Genomic DNA, 20497 nt, shown 5'->3' with positions numbered 1-20497 from the left:
GTCTCAGGGGTTAACAGCATTGCAGCGAAGGCAACCTCTTCTTCAGACATAATAAAACAAAAAACATCACATTCCTCCATACTGGTCGTGTGGTGCTCTTCCAAGTTTCCTAACATTGATATTAGACTCGAAACAAGGTCATTTACACCTTAAAAGTGGGGATGCTAGTGGAGGCGAGAGTTTGTGGGTTTTCCATTGAGTCTGTTAGGATTGAACGTGCCTCCAAGGAGGATAACAGAGGACATTTAGACAAAAAACATGGAATAAATGACGCCGTTTCAAGTATGAATGTCAGGGCTTCAAGACACTTGGATGACACCATATGAGCAGTAAGGAGGCATGTTTATATGTTTTTTCACATCTGATGAAGGCCTTCCATTTACTTCAATTGGATTGGATCCGGCTGCATCACTGTTTACCCCTGGGAGTCCAAAAGGCCCCTGTGGACTCAAACACTTCACCCACCCCCCTACAGGCATAGTGGTAATGAGATAATGAGTGAACAACTCTATACATGCATTAAGATCATTATCAACCATCACCTTTGTTATCTTATATATGTCAAACCATCACCATCAACTTCTACATCTAAAGCACCAACACCACCACACCTCAGTCACCCAAAACTTTCCACCTCATCTACAAGGCATCACATACCCTCCGAGTGTAATCTCTGTACGGAGGTGCCATCTCAAAATCATCCTGCAAAAAATTTGACAAACACACGTTCAGTCACAAAAGGGTCAACAGTGAGGATGCATTAATGCAGCGGAATCACGGGACAAGGCCGTCGCTTGGTTGCGATCATACATTCCACTCTCACACAACAAGCATTAACACCCGGCGTGTTGCCGATCATCAGCATGTTAGCAACTCTGCTCATGCTGGCATCAAAGCCCCTCGTCCCAGCCCCCACCAGAGAGGAGAAGAGGAAGAGGAGGAGGAGGGGGGGGAGCTGATGTGAGGCTTCAGGGATCCACCCCCACACACAGCGCACAGCATCCCATGTCTACAAACAGACCCACAACATCGGCACAAGTTCCACCTTACAGAGGGGATTAAGAGATGAAGCAGGAGAGAGGAGGCAGTGAGAAGGAGCTGAATATTTCCTTTTTGACAGATGAAGATGAAGGATAAGGTTGTAATAGATGGCAGGGAAAAAAGAGAAGTAGAAAGATAGAAAAAACAATGACTTACCAGTTTGGGGCTCTTCTTTGCAGGTGCCACCCCTGTGAGGGCAGACAGAAGAGAAACAGAGAAGAGAACGTTACCAATGAAGTAACAGTGTTTATTCCACGCTGTAGAAAAATAATTTAAGAAAAAAGACAGATAACGCAGACTCCAAAACAATGTCGCAACTAGCTCTCCTATCCCTCGTCTCCTTCTCCCTCCTCTTCCGCTTTCCCTGCTTTTGGTTCCTTTGCTCGCCCATCCAAGGCTGGTTGTTTGAGAAGCAACGGAGGGAGGGAGGGAGGGAGTTGTGGGGTGGAGGGGGGCGTAGAGACAGGCAGCGCGATCTATCTGCATCACTGCCGCGGCCAGCGCTCGGCTTGACTGGTGCAGCGGAAGAGCGGGGCCAGCCCCGAGGGCTCGGCTCGCTTCTCGTTACAGACCCTGGCTAACGGACGGCAATGTCAGCGTGTGTGTGTGTGTTCGCGGGGAGGACAGCGAAGAGTTGAGGAGGAATGACAGAATCCTGGAGAGCAACACATCCAGAGAATGAAAGCGAGAGAAAGGAGCAGAGAGGAGAAAAAGCGAGCTGTGCTCTGGAGTTCCTGGCCGTAGCATTACCCATGGAGAAGGAGTCCAAGATACTGAACATTAAATTATAGGCAACCGTCAGTTCCCCTCTTACTGAGACCATCTTCCTGTGTCCGCTGAGCGCTGCGCTCCGCTGTCGATGGCTCCAGCATCTATAGGCAGTTGGCGCGTCCTCCCTGTCTCTCCCTTTCCTGCTGTCTTTTCCTTTTTTTCCCTCTCTCTCTCTCTCTCTCTCACACACCTCACTGCACAGTGCCCTCCCTCCCTTCTCAACCCTCAGCATCATCGCTCTCTCTCCCTCCCATCCTCTCCCCCTCCATCCCTCCATCTCAGTCTCCTTCCCACCCCCACATGCTGATAAACATCCATGTAGCAGCACACAGCAGCAGACATCTCCGTGCACGCATGGCTCCTGACACACATCGTAGTTTGATGAAGGTGCGACAGAAAGGCACGCGTGAAATAAAGTGTTGTATGAAGTTATGGAAATGAGAGTGGGAGAAGGAATGCATCCAAACAAAGAGAAGATGCAAGACTGGTTCTGTGTGTGTGTGTGTGTGTGTGTGTCCCTTTATAATGCTTAAAATTTAGGAATAAGTGGTGTATAAAACACACATGCTCACGAACACAGCTCGGGTTTGTGTGTAACACATGTAAGTGTGTAACACAAGTACAGCATGGGTGAGACTCAGCAGTGTTTGATCTGAGAAAATGGGCCACTATTGTGTGTCAATCCTTAAGGGATATTGAGATGATAAGATCACACACGCACGCTCTAGTCTTCTTTATCTCTCAGACATCTGGGTTCATTCAAAGCTGACAGCCCCAGCTGTGGTGCGTCTGCAGCTTATTTCTTCTCTCCTTCCTCTGCTCTCCTCCCCCTCCTCCTTCTCCCCTTTTTCACCTTTTTTTTCATTCATTCAGCAGTGTGTAGAATTAGACGCCTATGCATGTCTCGAGGTAAGCATGCTGTCAATCAAACTGTAATGCTGGCGTTTGATTATTATTCATCCATCTACTGCAACTGATCTGCTGCTGTTGTCTTTCAGTGCGTCCCGGCCCTCTCTCTCTCTTTAGCTTTTATAGTGGAACCAGTCATACACAAAATGTACAAACCCGAGCAAATGCAGATTTATGATTTGAGGTCAGACAGCAACAATTTTGTGATGTTAAATTAAATAATCAAGCTCTACTGATTAACTGTTTATCAGGTTACTGTTAATCAGATGACTGATGAAAGAAAACATCATTAGCCTTAAAACCACTAAAAACACTATGAAAACAGCTGTGCAGAGGTTTGCATAACATTGGTCTTCCTGTGTATGCGTGTATGTGTGTGTGTATGTGTGTGTGTGGGTGGGTCGGGATGTCAGAGTTTGCTTGAAGCTCCCAGATCAAAAGGTATTGTGGATGTTTGGGCCAACCTTCAGGCCTAATTACATACGAGAGGGAGAAAAGAGCTGCGATCGGGCCTGGCCTGCACTGACAGCCTGAGTGAGAGAGTGCTGACTAAATCCTCTGCACCCCCAGCGCTCAATAATTGCCCAGTCCTCCACAGCTCATTTTATTTTGCTTACTAAATCTTCAAAACTGTAGCCCTTAACAGTGAAGAGTGAGGGACTATTAAACCTACAGGGCAGTAAATACATATAATGTGTGTCTTTTATGATTAATGACATATCCTCAGATTATTATGAATTCCAGTGAAACCAAATGAATGAAGTAATCGATAAATGTGATTGCAGAAATAATAAACGATTGATATTGATATTGATATTACAGTTGTCCTGTTTCACCGTCTGGAGGAAAGCAATCCATGAATTTCATTAACTTGTTAGTCCGGTTGACTCTTTTGTGTGCACTGGAAATAACAGGCGGTGGAATGAAGACGACTGTACGCTTGAAAGCCATGGCACAGAATTCCCACGGGACCTCTTGTGTGGATTTATTGTATTCTGCTGAACTCTGCACAGGTTGACGGGACACACGGCGCCCCACGGCTGCAGGCAACAGTTTCCTTCCACACACAGGAACTGTCTTACAACCTGGCAGCTCACCAGTCACTAAACGGCAGCCATTACTAAGCAGATGATGTTGTCTGTCCACAGTTCCCGCGTGTGTGTGTTCCATGTTGCTAGATCTCAGCTGGGAGTGATGGCCTCCAACAGGCAGGTCCATCTGTCACCGTGGCGAGAGTGCATGGTGACCGCAGGAGAACCGACAGACGGTCTCAAAGCAACGGTTGTTGTGGTGAGCTGCTCTCGACGCGCACGCTGAAGGAGTGATAGGCTCCCATCAGCTGTGATGTGACAGCCCAGTGGAGTACGGCTCCATTTAGCTTTCTCTGCGTGCGTTAGTGCAGGTGTGTGTAAACAATGTGACAGAGGTGACAACAGGCAACAGGCAGGCTGAGCGTGCATGTGGAGGGGAAAAAACTGTAAGGCGAGCAGTTTTTCTTTCAATGAATATCATGGCACTATATAATCGGGAAAAAAAATCGGAGCTGCGGAGTGGTCTCCTCTGCATTGTGTGTTCCACGGCTTTGAGAGAAAGCAGGGGTGAAATCCCCTCCTCCCACAAATGCACACGTTCATCCAGAGGAGACCCAAGTGCAGATTATCAGCAGAGCATTGTCATGGAAACAAAAGACGGTGCTACGGTGGAGATTTACGACTCGCCCCGGTGGCTGTGGAGGTGTGAAGATGTGTGAGATTGGTGGTGGTGGTGGTGGTTGGGGTTGAGGGAGCGAGAGGCTCACCTTGTCCCTGTGCAACAAGCGGTGATTCACCGGCTCGAGCCTCCAGCCAGCCAAAAACGAGCAGAGGTGAGTGGTGGGCACCCATAGGCAGGCAGGCCACCTCCTCCCCATCATCATTGCTTTTCAGGACTGCAATGCTGTTCTTTATGGTACCATCGGAATGTGCAGTCAGCAGAATTTTTAATGCAAAGTGAGCAAAAATACAACGCTTCCTGCCCATACAGTGAATTGATTTTCTATTTTTTTCTGTGCACAGACCCATCATCAACGTTTATCTCTTTCTAATGGGTGTGTACAAGGCTGTCCAGAGTATATGGGGCCTTATGAATGTGGATGCCGGTAACTGTGGGGTTTGTTTATGTGGGTTATGTAAGTTCAAGTAATTGTGTTTGTGCCTCTCACTGTGTGTTCTCAAAGAACACTGATCCGTGGAGTGCTTTTGGACAGGAGGCACTTACAAGCTGTCTGTGCTTTTGCCGACCATTATGCCAATAAGAGCCATGTAGTGTGGCATTGATCCACTTGGTGTTTTTACCGTCTTTAAAGGTGCATGCCCAGAAAGGGAAAAAACCAACAAGAAAACACACATTTCAACCTGTCTGTCTTTAAGGGGACAATAAATCTCCCTTCAAACTGCACTTAAAGGCAATGAGGGGAAACGCAAACAAGTACAAACAAGAGCAAGTACACCCTCTTGTGCTTTAACGCTACGGATGCTTTGCACATGAAGGAGTTCCCAAGTAGCCATGCAGATAATGTGAGGTCTCTGAGACATCTTCGGGTATTTACCTGTTTATTGAAGGACAGATAAAGGAGGAAACTGTTCATGCTAGGGTTCATGAAATTGTTTAACACCACTTGCCTTTGTCAGTCCCTCAACCTGCCATTCGTCCTTCTACTCGCTGCGTGGGAGGGAAAAACGGCCCATCTCTCATTCAGGAGAAGAGGCCTGATTTCCTAGCAGGGACTAATAATGCATGTCACCGCTGATTGATTTGAGTCATGAAGTGGGGGAGAGAGAGGATTGAGAAGAGAGCTGAGCATTGTGGGGGTTCTGTGCTGCTGTTTCATCATCTCTCTGATCCTCTGACGTCCGCCCCTTCTCTTCCTCTCCCTTTCTTCCACTGCAGCCCTCCATCCCTCCATTTCCTTACATGGCTACAGGCAGTTGCTGAAGCCAGGCACATATTACCTTGCTTTCATTGCAGCACCTGCCTGGCCTTACAAACAGGTACAAAAAATAAAGAATAGAATGGGACTCAAGACTCTGCAAATAGGCTTCATTTGTCTACAGATGACTAAAGACAAAAGCTGCTGAGCTATTGAGAGGCTGTGTCTCAGAAATTGTGCACCCAAACAATTTCTCTCTGATAAAAGGCTGTGCAGCAGGTGCATGCTTCCCTATGGACACTATAACATTTACTCTTACTTAGCTGGAGCACAGGAGAGGAAATGAGCGTCTGTGCTACAGCAAGGCATCTGGGGCTGATTTGAATTATGTCATTGCTTTAGCAGTGGCAGGAGAAGACAGACAGGGGAGAAATGAGCACATTTGAGCAGTGTAATTAGACAAATGAAAGAACGATGTTTTATGATATACAGACTTGATTCAAGTCATAAATCATGCCCATGTGTATAGGTAAAGTCACATGTGTTCGACCTGTGAATCTCCAGCCTGTGGATGGCTCTTCCCCTGGGCGAATTAATTTGGCCAAAGAGGGAAAAAAAATTCACAGCCAAAGTAGCTTGTTTTACAAAAGTCTTTTTCAGATGTGAATTCAGACGCAATACGGACACATAGAAATCTACGGAGCATTCAGGTGAGGGGTGGCGCAGCACCAGGAGGCAGGACAAAATTAATTCACCATCCTCTATGTGTGTGACATTGCTTTTTCATCCTGAGATATTTGTTTTCTTCAGCCTTCTTTCAGTTTTGTGTCCGCCACGTAATGTCGTCAAGACGTCCACTCGCTAGCGGTGAATCCTCTAGAGGATCTCCGGCTGTGTTCTCACATTGGCACATTCTCCAGAGTTTTTACTAGGGGGGCTGGGGGGAGAAACTCCTGAGAAAGTTTCCGAGCCTCTCAGTCAGACATTTGCTTACTCCCATACAGCCCCTCTGGGGAATGCCAGCAGATTACCAGGAGTTCAGCGCAGATCTGAAAACAGCTTCGGATAAAGAGAGCAAAAAAGAAAACTTTCCATAAGTGTCACTTGTTTTCTAGTCCGCAGTCTGCACACGGTTCCTTGTGTGGGATGAAAACACATGTTCATATATTCACACATGCTGACTTGCGGACGCTGCTCCCGGTGGGAGAGGGGTGAGGGGCACACCGCTGTGCACAGCCTCCTTAACGAGTGTGTGGGTCTTCGCACACAGATCCTCAGGGATAGGCTCCCGCCTTCATGTGGGAGAGCGGGGTGGGAATCTACATACCGGCAGTGGGGGGTAGAGACAGAGAGAGAGGGATACAGGGGTGGATCTCCACCAATTAAGACTGTACCAGGGTCTTTTCTGCCTCAAATCTTAATTGGATGTATTACTGTTCCTGTTTGTTCTGACTGTTTGTGTGTGTGTGTGTGTGTGTGTGTGTGTGTGTGTGTGTGTGTGTGTGTGTCAGTGTGTGCTTACATGTTTGGATGCAACCGGTGTTTGCAGGGGGAGGAAGAGATACTTGATGGATGGAAGGAGAGCAAGTATGATATGATATGATGTGTATGATAAGCACAGCCGACATCAGGACCCCAATTAGAGGCCAGTGCGCCTCGTTCTACAGGCGAGGCGAGAGAGCAGCAAAGAGAGGAGGAGCAAGATAGTAATTAGTGTACTGCATATAGAGCCTCAGTTTGATGTCTCAGGAGTTGGCCTGTGTGAATACGTTTGACAACACACATGGCATGTGAATGATTACCAGGGCACTGATATGCAAGAGAGTGCACGATGCAAAACAAAATCGGCATTCAACAGAATGAAATCTCTTTGAAATCTGATCACTTAAACTTCATTGAGCCCTGCAACTGCAATCATTCTTTAATCTGCTTCTTTACAATGCCACACATGAGCTGCTTGAATGTTCTATATCTGTCCATAGCGTACACGCCATTGATAACAATAGATAAATTAGCCCTGAATCAATTAGTCACATCTTAATGCTCTGTGTCAGTTTAATGGACCGCGTTGGAAAAAATGTGGGTTTTAGACATCTGGGAAGGTCTAATTGACATTTTATTAGTTCCCTAAATAAGCCATGACATTTTCCCTAGAGAAAAAAGCTTATTCCATGCCCTAATCTAGATCCACACCAAAATTGAATGGGATCTTTCCTGATCCGTACTGCATCCTCCATTAAGTTTTATGGAAATCCGCCCCGAAAACATAACCTCCTTGGTGGAGGTTACCAGCAACCAGGAACGTGCAATGAGGATTCTTTGGTATTATTTATTTACATAAACACCAGACGAATTGAACTGAATTTAATGTTTGTTTACTGCGGTGGTATGCTTCTTAGCCTGTTGTCTCCCTTCACGCTGAAATGTAATTATGATTAAAACATTTTTTGGGTACAATTAAATTATTTCCATATAGATTATCATCATCCATACCTTTGTGTTTTATCTCAGTGCCATTCCTCCTATCACAGACTGTCTGCAGCTATCAGAGCCAGCTAAACTGCCGTCTGTTTTACTGACAGACCATGATGATGCTCTATCACTTTATGGGGTTCTGTATACTAAAGAGGGAGGTAATGAAAGAGTTTTGTGTGTGTGTGTGTGTGTGTGTGTGTGTGTGTGTGTGTTTGTGTGTAGGTGAGACAGAGAGAGTGACAGAATGGAGAAAGCAAGATGCAAATTGAGGTGAAGTTCCAAGTGGAGAGAAAGACCGAGATTCAATGCAAGACTACAATGTGACTTGGCTACTGTTCATCTGACCAATATTCCTTTATCAGCGCTAAGCCTCCAACCCTACTGTGGTTATAACTGCGCTGTGCACACACAAAGACAAAAAAAAAACTTTTTGGTTATTTGAATTAATAAGCCCCGAAGCAAGCTATGGACAGCCTGAGAGAGAAAATGGTCCAATTACTTGTATCACACAGTGCGTTTAGAGCTCTGAAGATCTGAGAGTCTGAGGGGGATTGGTGAGAAAATACTGAAATTCAATCATTTCATTTCTCTCCTCGATTCAAAATTGCTTTGTTTCCAATTAATGCTGCGTCTGTGAGACACAGATTTTCAGTCATGAGCTGTGACAAGAGCCAGGTGGGGCACGTTCAATAGCAGCATTCATTCACACTGTTTCTGCAGCGATGACATTGACCATTGAAAACATCTGTCAACAGCTAAATGTCACCGTCTTCAGCTCATACCAAGTCAGGGAAGCAGGTGGTTGGATAAAAGCAAGCCAGCCCCATGTTTAACAGACTCTAGCATGGGTGTACACTACAAGCCAAAAAACAAACTAGACATGTTCTCAACAAACAGAAACAGAGCACCAGACAGACGGGAAGAAAATAAATGTTTCACACTCTCTGACCTGAAACCCCAACTAAACCTGACTTTTCTTTCCTGTGTTTTCCCTTCTTTTCACAGTACCTCCGTCTACCCTTTTAACTTCCCTTTTACCTTCCACCTTCCCATCTCAAGATCGCAATAAGGTTCTGACTGTTGAAGCCATTAAGCGTAAAGTCTTCCCCCTCCATTCCTACTTCACTTCTCCACGTCCTCAAAAGTTATTTCAACTTTCTTTCTTGCCCTTATCTTGCCTCCTTTGCAATTGCCTGTTTGCCTCCAACCTACATTATTTACATGAATAAATAGATATGTATGTCAATAAAAGTTCTACATCAGCTGGAGAAGCCTGTGAGGCAGAGGCCGATTATTTCTTGTCAACTGCATCAAGCAGATACATGAGGGGTTTGCTTTGTTTTGCAGCACTTCAACATATGGACACATAGACCAGAAAGTGCTGTATAACTTGACACCTGTTTCATCCACTTTACTCATCTCCATCTGCTCTCACTATTTACAATACAAGTGATGAATGTAATGACACAACGCAGATGTTTAAAGAGAGATTGGTCTGCACTCACCTCTCTGTACCAGCATGGTCACCTCTCTGCCTTTGGGACACTTGCTGAGCATGTCAACCACCTGGTTGTGAGACATGCTCTGCACGTTTCTCTTGTTCACCTCCACGATGATGTCCCCCTCCTTGAGGCCACGGCAGCGAGGGTAGTCCACGATCTGCTTCACCCTCTGCCCCCCTCCTCCGGGACTGTCGGCAATGGTAAAGCCGAAGCCCTTGTCTCCTTTCTCCATGTGTACGGTGATGAGTTCTGGTTGCGTGGCGATGGATGAGGCGAGGGTGACCGAGTCGCTGGGGTAGCCGTGCTGGGAAGAGGTATCGGAGGCCACCTCAGCGGAGGGGCTGTGGGATCGCGGGAGGCCATTCAGGGGTGCGCCGCCGTTGTTCAAGATGTTGTTGTTGTTCTGACTGCCGTGGCTGGATGGGGAGTTGTAGCTTTTGGTGGCCTCCTGGCCGTTGACGATGATGGGATCTTTGTTTTCAAGAATAGCCACTGAGGTAACCAGGCTGGTGTTGGGGTCATCGGGATCAAAGGGGAGTGGGTAGCCACGGCACAGCTCCAAGTTGACCATGGAGCCAATTGGGATGGACTGGAAGATCTTTACAACTTGGGCATGGGTGTAGCCAAGTACACATGTATCGTTGACGCTCACGATTACATCACCTTAGAGGAGGGAGGACAATTTAAGTAAAGCATTATCTGTATTCAGCCAAAGTTTCCCTTATCAGCCTTCCTTCTTGGTAAACTTTAAATTCAGTACACCCACCTGTCTCCATCTTGCCATCCAGGGCTGCAGGTCCATCAAGGACCAGACTCTTAATCTGTAAGAACTCGTCTGGCTCGTCGCCTCCTACGACAGTGAAGCCAAACCCTCTACGACTCTTTTTCAACTTGGTGTCAATGAAAGTCCCATTCAGCTCGGATCGGTTCCGAGTAAAGAAAGGTTTCCCCCCTGAACACACAGACACAGATCATTAACTTTAGACTGTACTGGTTGACAGATGTAACAGAGCAGACTGTATTAAGAGGCTCTGGATTCGGTTTGTTCAATACTGCCATTAATCAAAACATTTAAGTTTCATTCTCTTTGACCACTGCAACTAAATTAAGTAAGGTAATGGCTACTGGTCATTATATAGTGTTCGCCCAAATGACACAACATGACTCACAATGGACTGATTACATTAAATGGATTAGAAGGTAATCTGAAACACAACATTTTTTTTTATGATAATTCCCAAATGCAAAAATCCCCAAAATCCCACCATTTCAGGGCCACTTTTTGCTGGGCTTCAACACCTGCTTACCTTAAACAACGATACGGGCTCTAATGTGTGACAACTGTTAATAGGAGTAGTATATACTACTGGTTGGATTTATTTTGTTAGATGCTTGAAGAGGATACTGTCCTGATTAAGTTAATATTGATCCCTTAAAAGTGCATGAGTTTAAAGCAGTGTTCAAAGCAGAAGTTAAGACATCAATACTCCAAAGGGGACATAAAGTACTTCAAACAATACAAAATTTAATTTTTTCAACATGATGCTGAAAATTGAATGATACTATTTTCTGTCACCCTTACTTACAGTGGTTTTTGACAGAGGTGAAATGACATACATATGTGCATACGAGACGGTTCTGCGTCTAAAGCAATGATAAGTACTCAGACAGGGCAATCCAAACCCAATTAGTCACCCTCCCTTCCTTTCTCGCTTTTTTCTACCTCATTATGTATCATTAAGAATACTAGCAAGAGAGATAGGAGATGTTATCAGTCTCAATCGAAGAAATGGAGTATGGTATTAAGGACTGCGGGTGAGAGGAATGAGGAACGGAAGAGGAGCCACATCACATCAATTAGTTCATACTTCACAAAAATGAATGAGGAGTTGTTGATGGAGGTGAAGGGAGTACACAGGGTGAACAAAGACAAGAGGAAGAAGGGAGTGAAGAAGCAGGGACCACAGAGGAATTTGTTTAGTGACCTGCTGGACCACATCGGTTGATAGCAGCGCTACAGTTGATGCATTCAATGAAACATGCATAACCCCTGGACCCACTTGGTGTCCCTGTAGTTTTGTGTATGTGTGTATATGTGTGTCCGTATATTTGTGTGCAGTGCCTTTGAATTACATTTTTCAGAACAGGCAAGATGCAACAAAACTGTGAGCTGAAAGGCGGCTTTATCCACCAGGGATCCACAGATGTATGAACAGACCAGGAAGCAGGAGAAACATGAAAGCCAAAGAGTGAGATAAAGAGATTTCAAATGATGACTTTTTGCGGAGGAATGTCAAGGCTCAGGACTGCACAGAACAGGGGGGGGAAGAGACAAACAAAGATGGAAAGATGGAGAGATGGACAGAACAAACAATTGAACCAAAGCAGAGAGAGGGGTGGGGGCAATAAGACAAAAGACAGCGAGATGGCCAATGTGAGCTTTAAAATAGAGAGATCGATGAGGGAGAAGGAAAAGGCAGCTGATAGAGAAGCGAGGGAGAGTAAGAGGGGGAGACAGGGTGAGGCATTTAATTCTCTGGCATGGCTGCGCTAATTAGACAGGCTGTTAGTGGGAGGCTGGTATAAAAGGAGCTGGCAACAAGGAGAGGAAGAAAAAAAAACACAGTAACGGCGAGACACTGTGTCTGTAGGTGTGAGCGCTGGTATATGATGGGTGAAATCAGGCCACTATTTGATCCAAAATTTGAACAACATGAGAGAGGTTCCAGGAGAATCAGCATGTGGCCACAGTAAACACGGAGGGAGCACGTATATAAAATAAAAGTGCGCAGGGCACAGTCACGTCCAGTGTGTTGGCACAAAAATACAAACATGGCCTTGAGCGCTCTGATGGGAAAAAAAAAAGTCTACTGTACGTAACCAATGAGTTGAATTTGACTATACATATTATGAATATGTGATGAAGCTTATACAAGGAGCTGCTTTACAGTGTCAATTCATAACTGGTCCTCCATCATGAAAACTCAAACATGGCCTGGGGCAGCAGCTCAGGAAAACCCACCACGGTACGAGCTGAATTTGGTTTGACTCATAATAAGTCTCTTTGGGTAGCACGGCACAGAAACAGCAATGTAATGAATAATACTATTCTCACATGGTTTTAAAGCTCATAGTGTATAGATGAAAAACATACTTTTTTGTCCCATGGCGTTGGGGACTGGGGGTGCCGTCTGAGGGTCCCTGTAGGTCTCCTGGTGGTTGGCAGCATAGCTGGCCAGAGGGGCACCAGCCAATGTCGAGTCTTCGATCCATTCTGCAACAGCAAAAGCCAAATGTTCTCTAGTTCGGGTCCAGACTGCATAGCTGCCCTGCTTGTGGAGGCAACCAGGGCTAAGGGCTCTGGGACACGGTGGCCTACTGTGCTGTGAGTTTGGGACAAAGCCGGTCAGCGTCATTTGACGCTAGAGATGCAAGTGGAGCTAAAACTTCTCTGTGAAAATATCGGTTTTCCTGCTCTGGCTTCTGTCCGTTGTCAGTCGTAAGTTAAGAAGATTCCCACCGAGCAAGACGTGAAGGTCTAACAACCCATAGATCACCCAGATCACGTGAGACCAATAAAGCCTCCAAAGTAATGAGACTACGGGTAAACCCAGGTTAAATAGGCGTTTTAACACTGTTTCATGTCGCCTAAAATAAAAGGAGGTGTGTGGAAATTGAGCGACCCATTAATTCATAATGGCAACCTCCTTTGATAAATCACCTTGTTGCAGCATCATGGCACCGATCGCACTGCAGCCTTCATTTATATTCTTTACAGTGAGGTGGAATCAATGCAGAGGTGAAAAAATTATAAAAACCCTGCTTGAAGGTATTGAGTTATTCCTTTTTTTTCTGAAGAGAGACAGGAGTAAAGGTGATCGAGCGGTATCAAATGATTTCTGCTGAATGTGCAGAAGGTGGAGCTTGATAGGAGAATCCCCTTGTGGGCTGGCCTGCATTTACAATTAAACTCACTGCGGGATGTCCGGTGAATGCATTTGAGACAGGAAGCAGGAGTGGGTAAAGAGCCCCTTTTAGACAGCCTGTTACAGGCGGGAACGTTACGCCTTTATTTATCCTCGCCATTCTGTATAAAAAGTACAGAATGGGCAAAGCATTGTTGTTCATGGAGTCATCTCAATATCTGTGTTGAAATAAAAAGCTGACATGGCAGGCACGTGATAGCTTTGTTTGGTTCAGTGTAAAGTAAACCTGGCATTATGGTCTTTACTGCAATATAGTGAGATCTCTATAAAGCCCCTTTTCCACTGGTCAAAGAAAACAATAACATCCACTAATTCAATTTGAATTCAGTCAAATGACTCTGCAGTACACAAAGGTTTTTTGGAAATATGACACCAGGTCAACATGCCAATTTCTTCTTTTTTAGTTTGCTAGTCTAGACGCTGATGCTGCGACTTACAATTAATGGGGAAGGAATCAATCCCTTTTGAAGTGGGTTTAAATGCATTTATAAAACCTGTTAAAGAGGTATAAGGGACTAATGTATAGGTTGAGTTTTGAAGCAAGAGCCTTGTTAGGGCATGCAGCGATATTAGTTTTGTTAATGTCAACACTTTCTTTAGTGACGGAAATTAGAAAGCAGAACGAAGCATTTTCAGTTGCAGAGAAACTTACCTGTTTTCTCCTTGGGGAGAAAAAGCTTTTAAAGTTATTACAACAAACAAGTATCAGAAGACAGCTCGAAAACAGAAATGAACCTCAAAAGGGCTGTGCGGTACAGCCGCAAATTATAGTTATGCCTTTATGGAAGAGCACTTAGCAAATCATAGGCAGTAGCAGGCAACATCAAGTCAGACTGTAGCAGTAATTGGAATAAAGACAAACACAGTCTCTCGTTCTCATACAGACACATAGGCAGACAACTCAGTCACACACATGAACAGAAAGAAAGGAAATGACGCCCTTAGCGGGGGCTTGTGAACAAACCTCGGATGTAGCGCTCACCTTCAGGTGGCTGCTGGCTTTGCGGCTGAGGCTGCTGCTGCTCCAGCTGCCTGCGCCTTTTAGCCTCCAGCACTGGATTCTCATACTGGGTCTTCCTGTTGATATGACTTTGGGATGGTGAAAGCAGGGACGAGCAGACAGAGGTATGGAATGAGTGACAGGGGGAAATGAATAATAAGAAAGAAAACAAGAATATAAAAGAGGATGTAGGACAAATAGGGAATATCAGTGGTAAAGTGGAGCGCCACGGGGAGACAGACACAGAGAAGAGGAGGAATAAGAGAATAGAGGGAGGGGGAGGGAAGGTCAAGAGAGGGAGGGGAGACATGGCGATAAGCTTTGATCAATAGTGGCACAATACACATGCATCTATCCACACAAAACTCCTGTCTGAGACATGTACCACACAATCACACGCACTGATCACACCACATAAATCCCATTGTGATGGTGGCTTAATTCACAGAAACTACAAACATCTTTCACATCACATACCAGGAGATTTTCTACTAAGCTACTAGGACCCGAACCAATGACACCTGGACGCACCACATTATACAGAAAATGCGGGAAATGGTGAAAAATATATATTAGAAAAAACTAAATGCAGGAAAAAATGTAAATGCCCTGAGCCTGCAAGTGCTGCTTTCAACAACATCCAAAATGCATGAAATATATTCATATTAATGATGAATCCCAGGTTCTTCACACAAGATGAGATGCACACATATGCAAAAACCCACCACACGCACTTGCTGCATGTTTTCCCAAATGATAATGACACAAAGAAAATGGCCTACATTTTCCAGCCTACAAAAGAGCTGAGGCAAAAATCATGCTGTGCCGTCTTTTTTGTCGAGACTGAAAACATGTGAAAGCGTTCTACATACTGTATGGGCAAAAAAACAAAGCAACAATTTCCTCATATTTCTGAATAACTGCGTGCACACCGCTGGCGTTAAAGCATCCTTGCAGTTGCACAGTGCACGTCACTTACTCAACATAGTAGACCCCGTACACTGGATCGTCTATTTTCTCCCATCCTGGTGGAAGTTCTGAAAAAAAAGAAAGAGAGAAACACAATGAGAGCGTGAGACAGCGGAAACGAGGGAAACTTGAGGCTGTGAAGTTGCTACAGGCTATATATGGAGCCATTAGTGCCGAGGCCAATGGAGACCATTTGCCTCCCCATTGTGTCTCCCTGTCACTCAGTCTCCGGGGCCAGAGTGACTCAACAGCTTCACAGGCTGTCTGACTGCCCCCCATCCCCTCACACTGCTGACATTTCCCCACATCAGAGGAGAACAGAGCAAGGCCCCCCCTTCGGCTCAGATGGATGGATGAAAAGAGGGTTTAAAGGAGGTGGAAGAAAGCAGTGACGAGGGGTAAGAAAGAAGGAGGCACAGAGGACAGAAAAGGCAGGGAGGGTCAGGTGAATGTAAGAAAGGGGGGAAACTACAGGAGGGAAGGACGAACACTTCAGGCTACATCAACACAACTGTTTCATCATTTAAAAGTGCGTTTTCAAAGTAAAAAGATGTGTCGACACAAGCGTTTAGGGTCCTGATAAATTGTAATCCCTGTCCACACGAACTTCCCAAAAAAGCATATAAGGTGTGACTGCTTGAGCGCACTGGTCCTGCCAGTGTTCACAGAAGGCAATTGGTTGTTGGTTGCAGAGTAGTCGTAGATTGCTCAAATAATAGTTCATATCCTACACATGACCTATGTTTCTGTGTTTCTGCTGTGTGTGCCAGAGAGAGTAATGCCATCATGCATCCAACAGGACTCTCTGATTCAGTTCTGTATTAAGTCTGATAACAGCGTAATTGATTATTGGCCGCACTCCACGTAGATAATGTCAGAGGCTTCTAATTGGTTACAAACAAAGATTGGCCAATAATCCTCTCCTGTAATGTATACATTTTACATACTATTACCCTCAGCCAATTAGGCCTCACCCTGTGTGCGTGGAGATAATAATTACAATCATCCAACTTGGAGAGCCTCCCTCTGTTTCTAATGAGGCGGGCCCTTGGTTGGACTGGAGTCAGCAGCAGAGGCAGTTCAAATGCTGCTGGAAGGGAAGGTTTAAACTCTCTGTATGTGACACACATCGCACCACAGCTGATAGTGTTTCATCCACCAGCTAATGTCAGAAAGCTCATGCAGCTGAAAAAGCAAACGCATGGCTAGAGCTCTGGTGCTGCTTTAACAGGGTGAACCCATAGAGCGGGCGTGGTGAATTTTCATTCAGATGTGTTGATCTGGAACGTTAAATGGAAAGTATTCCCATCCTGCCTTTGCGCAACATTTTTAATCACCCACTTGATTTCACACTGCACCAGTTCCGCTCCTTGAGGAGTGCAAGTGTGTGCGGAGTCTGTGTACGTGTTTGTGAGAAAGAAAGAACGAGCGAGAGCACAGAGAGGATGTTTGGTGCCGCAACCATCTTGACAGCATGGTTTACATTTCGGCATGTGGAAACCAAATGAGCGAGACAAAGAGCGAGAGATCTGTCGCTCATTAAGCTGTGTTTTCTTCACCCGTCCCCCCTCCACTCACGTCCAACCTTCGGCGTATTGTGAATTTAAAAGGAAGTCAAGCGTGATGAATTACATGGTTAACTGTTTGCATCTCGTTCTCTTGGTATGGTGCAGTGATTGATTTCTCTTGAGTAAGCCAGTGCTACAGGGGGAGACTGACACGTGTGTGTGTGTGTGTGTGTGTGTGTGTGTGTGTGTGTGTGTGTGTGTGTACACATAAAAAGCCTGAGTCGGCTCCTCCTCAGAGCTCTAAAGTTAATTGCGTTTCATTGCCCACCTGTATTGTATTTTGCTGATCGATAATTATTGGACATGTCTATCCAGTGGAGGGTTTGTCTTGTGGAGACAGGGGAGTGGTTATATCTGATGATAACAACATGGCAGCAGTTTAAAAGCGAAACAATTGAAGCCCGAAAGATGCTGGATTATCATTTTTATCATATTTATTTCTCTCTTCCACTTTCATGTTTGGTGAAAACATCTGTCTGCTGCCGGCAAAGAGAGTTATTTTTCTTTGTCACATTTACCCATTTGTCTCATCGTAGATATCAAAATAATTATTAATGCAGCTTTAGCCAGAAGGGAGAAATAGAATCAGTTATGATACATAAACAGGATGGCATAAGCTAAAAAATACCCTATATCCTACCCTTAAAACCTTACAAATCCAATTTTACAAAACTGAAATGATTGAATATCACGCTGACACACACTGCTTTTTCAAGGGGATATCATTATTCAACATAACGATAGCAATATGCATTTATAAATAGATATATGAACCCAACGAAATGTTTGTATTTATCTTGCTCGTCCCTGAATCCCAAGGTACCCACACAAAGGGCTATAGTAAATCACTAATCAACTGTGTCCTCTGATGGAATGACGTCATTCATTAGCAGAACATGTCGGAGCAGGGCACAGTCTCCAGACATCATTTATCCTGCAGCCACGCTGCTGTGTCTGATAGACTAGTTAGTGTCCTGATGGGAGTCGGGCAGAAAAGGGGCCTGTTGCTATCTGGCTCAGACAGACACCCATTAGGAAATCATCATTATGAGAATCTTCTCTGGATCAGCCGTCATCTTTTATGTATGAAATGATGCTCTGTTGATGTGGGAGTAAACTCTGTGTGTGTGTGAGAGTGTCTGTGTGTGCATTTGTGTGTGTGTGTGTGTCTGTGTGTGTGTATGTGTGTGTGTGTGTGTGTCTGTGTATATGTGTGTGTGTGTGTGTGTGTGTGTGTGTGCGCGTGCGTGTGTGTGTGCGCGGCTGTTTGGTAGCATGTTGACAATAAAAGTCAGTTTTTTAACAGAACATGTTTCTCAGCACCACATACTGACTGTAGGCTAGCTAAAGGTCATGTCTTGGATAGCATAATGTCTTGTTTCTACATGATTAGAGTCAATGTCAAAGTCACCCCTCACCAACTCCCGTCACGCTGTGAGCCACTAGTGGTGATGTTGTGGATGTGCGTAATTAATTGTCCATTAACGGTCGTCACTCCATTATCCTCATTTAACCATTTCAGCCTCAGTAATGCTACTTTCAAGTGATTTAAATCTGTGTAAACAAAGGTGACACTTTGACATTTGAAATGCTGATGCACATCTAATAGGTTGAAGTAAAAGATAAGGTGCTTACCTAGATCATTGTCCAGCTCCTCTGTATGCACCCCCTCTGCTCAGAGAGGATGAACCAGCAGCACCACAGGATCATTGAAGGAGGGAAAGAGAGGTGGGGGCATGGAGGGGAAAAATGTGTAAGTTAGATGCAATAACAGCATGTTGCCACAGGGTGGAGAGAGTTAATCAAGAATGAGCCTCAGCCTCATGTGACAGTCATGTTAACAAAAATCCTCTGTGATCATGGAACAACAGTGAAGAGCTGATTAATAATTCAATTCAACTTGAATGAAGACTTCAGCAACAATAAGACAATTTTTAGGTTGGCATTATGAACATGTCCTGATGTCTACGAGAGGAATTATTATATATTTTCACAAATCACCAAGCTCATCCTAATACTGTATGTATATCTTTGTGTGTCTGCATTACAGGGTTTATGGTCTAAATTATTTGTATTTTAAACATCTATGTGTATGCTCCTATCAACTACTCGCCATTTTCTGTGACCCAACACCGACACCTATGGGCCACTGAGGGGTAGCAGCACTGTGGCAAAGTCATATCTGATCTTCATAAAATCACATCTTTATGATACGAGACACAAGAGATGTTATCTCCTGTCAATCGAACTCTGCTTGGTCTCTAGTTTCTGGTGTCAATAAAGGACCGAATACAGGAGTACTCAGAGTGAACGAAGAAGACACAATCGATTATCTGATACTTATTAATCATCTTAAAGGATTTGTCTTAAATTGCTTGAGAAAACCATGAACCTTTAAAAGATTTTGCAAAACAACCAATCATTGGGTAATTAAGCGCTCATGTAGACGTACCATCATCTTCACATTCTTCCAGGGGTTTCTGAGGCTTGTCCAGGCACCGAGGGTCTATCCAGGAGGTGGTTTTTGTATTGTGGCTAAACAGAACATACAAGAGTAAAATTAAATAGCAGGAAAAAAAATCTATAAAATCACAGAGAGAGAAGGATGATGACAGAAGAAGGTTGTAGTAGAATGTATTAATAAAAGGTTATTGTTTAATATGAATTAATAAACATACATGTTGGGGTCAGGGGTGTTTCTTAATCTACAGAAATGAATATCAGAGCTAATTAACAGCACAGAAACACATATTTTCCCAATTAGTTTTTTTGAGGAATATATTGTGTCATTAAAGCACAGGAGTTGACACTGCTATAAATCACTGACCCTAGTTTTTCCTTTTGGAAGCGTCATAAATACAACAGCATATCAAAAAGAGAACTGCATTTAAAGCAGACTTCATTTGTGAAACTGGAGATCACTTGCAAAAAACTAACAAAAAACTAACAAAAAACTGTTCACTTTCAGACTTCCATTTCCAAATAATATCCCGATGTGGAGGTTAGGATCCACTGATGTGCGAAGTTATCAGTTGCTCTAAATATATAAATACTGCGGTGACTCTGCGTAATGCTGCAGTGAAGGATGCACTGGCCTTTTCATTAGCTTCATTCACTTTTTTATCTACCCATCACCCAGATGAATCTATGAACTGGAGAAGTAATCATAGAAAAGTTGTAAAAATATCCTTTGTTTCTGTACTCGATCACCAATGGAAAAACTGGAACTTGGCTACGTCCAGACTTTCTGACTTGTGTTAAAAACTCTATACTTTATCTAAACTTATAAACTTTATATACAGATGTTTATGGACATATGCATGCAAACATTATTGTAAAATATCACCTCTTTTGAATTTTTAAGAATT

The 20497-nt window shown here is 44.4% G+C and overlaps 1 protein-coding gene across 7 annotated transcripts in view; it reads right to left on the bottom strand.

The window, feature by feature from the left end:
• Positions 1-20497, bottom strand: part of magi1b (membrane associated guanylate kinase, WW and PDZ domain containing 1b) — a 123745-nt gene that overhangs the window by 21794 nt on the left and 81454 nt on the right. For 4 of the 7 annotated variants that reach the window (XM_062397215.1, XM_062397174.1, XM_062397201.1 and 1 more), the window contains exons 6-14: positions 19582-19664; positions 18765-18800; positions 15572-15629; positions 14557-14681; positions 12761-12880; positions 10373-10558; positions 9610-10269; positions 1198-1229; positions 658-702 (exon numbers count right to left, since the gene is read on the bottom strand). In XM_062397215.1, coding sequence (XP_062253199.1) covers positions 658-702; positions 1198-1229; positions 9610-10269; positions 10373-10558; positions 12761-12880; positions 14557-14681; positions 15572-15629; positions 18765-18800; positions 19582-19664 — 1345 coding nt within the window. The remainder of the gene's footprint in view (positions 1-657; positions 703-1197; positions 1230-9609; positions 10270-10372; positions 10559-12760; positions 12881-14556; positions 14682-15571; positions 15630-18764; positions 18801-19581; positions 19665-20497) is intronic. The other 3 variants (XM_062397193.1, XM_062397224.1, XM_062397208.1) reach the window with 3 other exon arrangements.

Source organism: Platichthys flesus, chromosome 2, assembly GCF_949316205.1.
Source record: "Platichthys flesus chromosome 2, fPlaFle2.1, whole genome shotgun sequence".
NCBI classification, from domain to species: domain Eukaryota; kingdom Metazoa; phylum Chordata; class Actinopteri; order Pleuronectiformes; family Pleuronectidae; genus Platichthys; species Platichthys flesus.
Note: the sequence above shows the minus strand (reverse complement) of the source record. Positions and strands in the feature narration are given on the sequence as shown.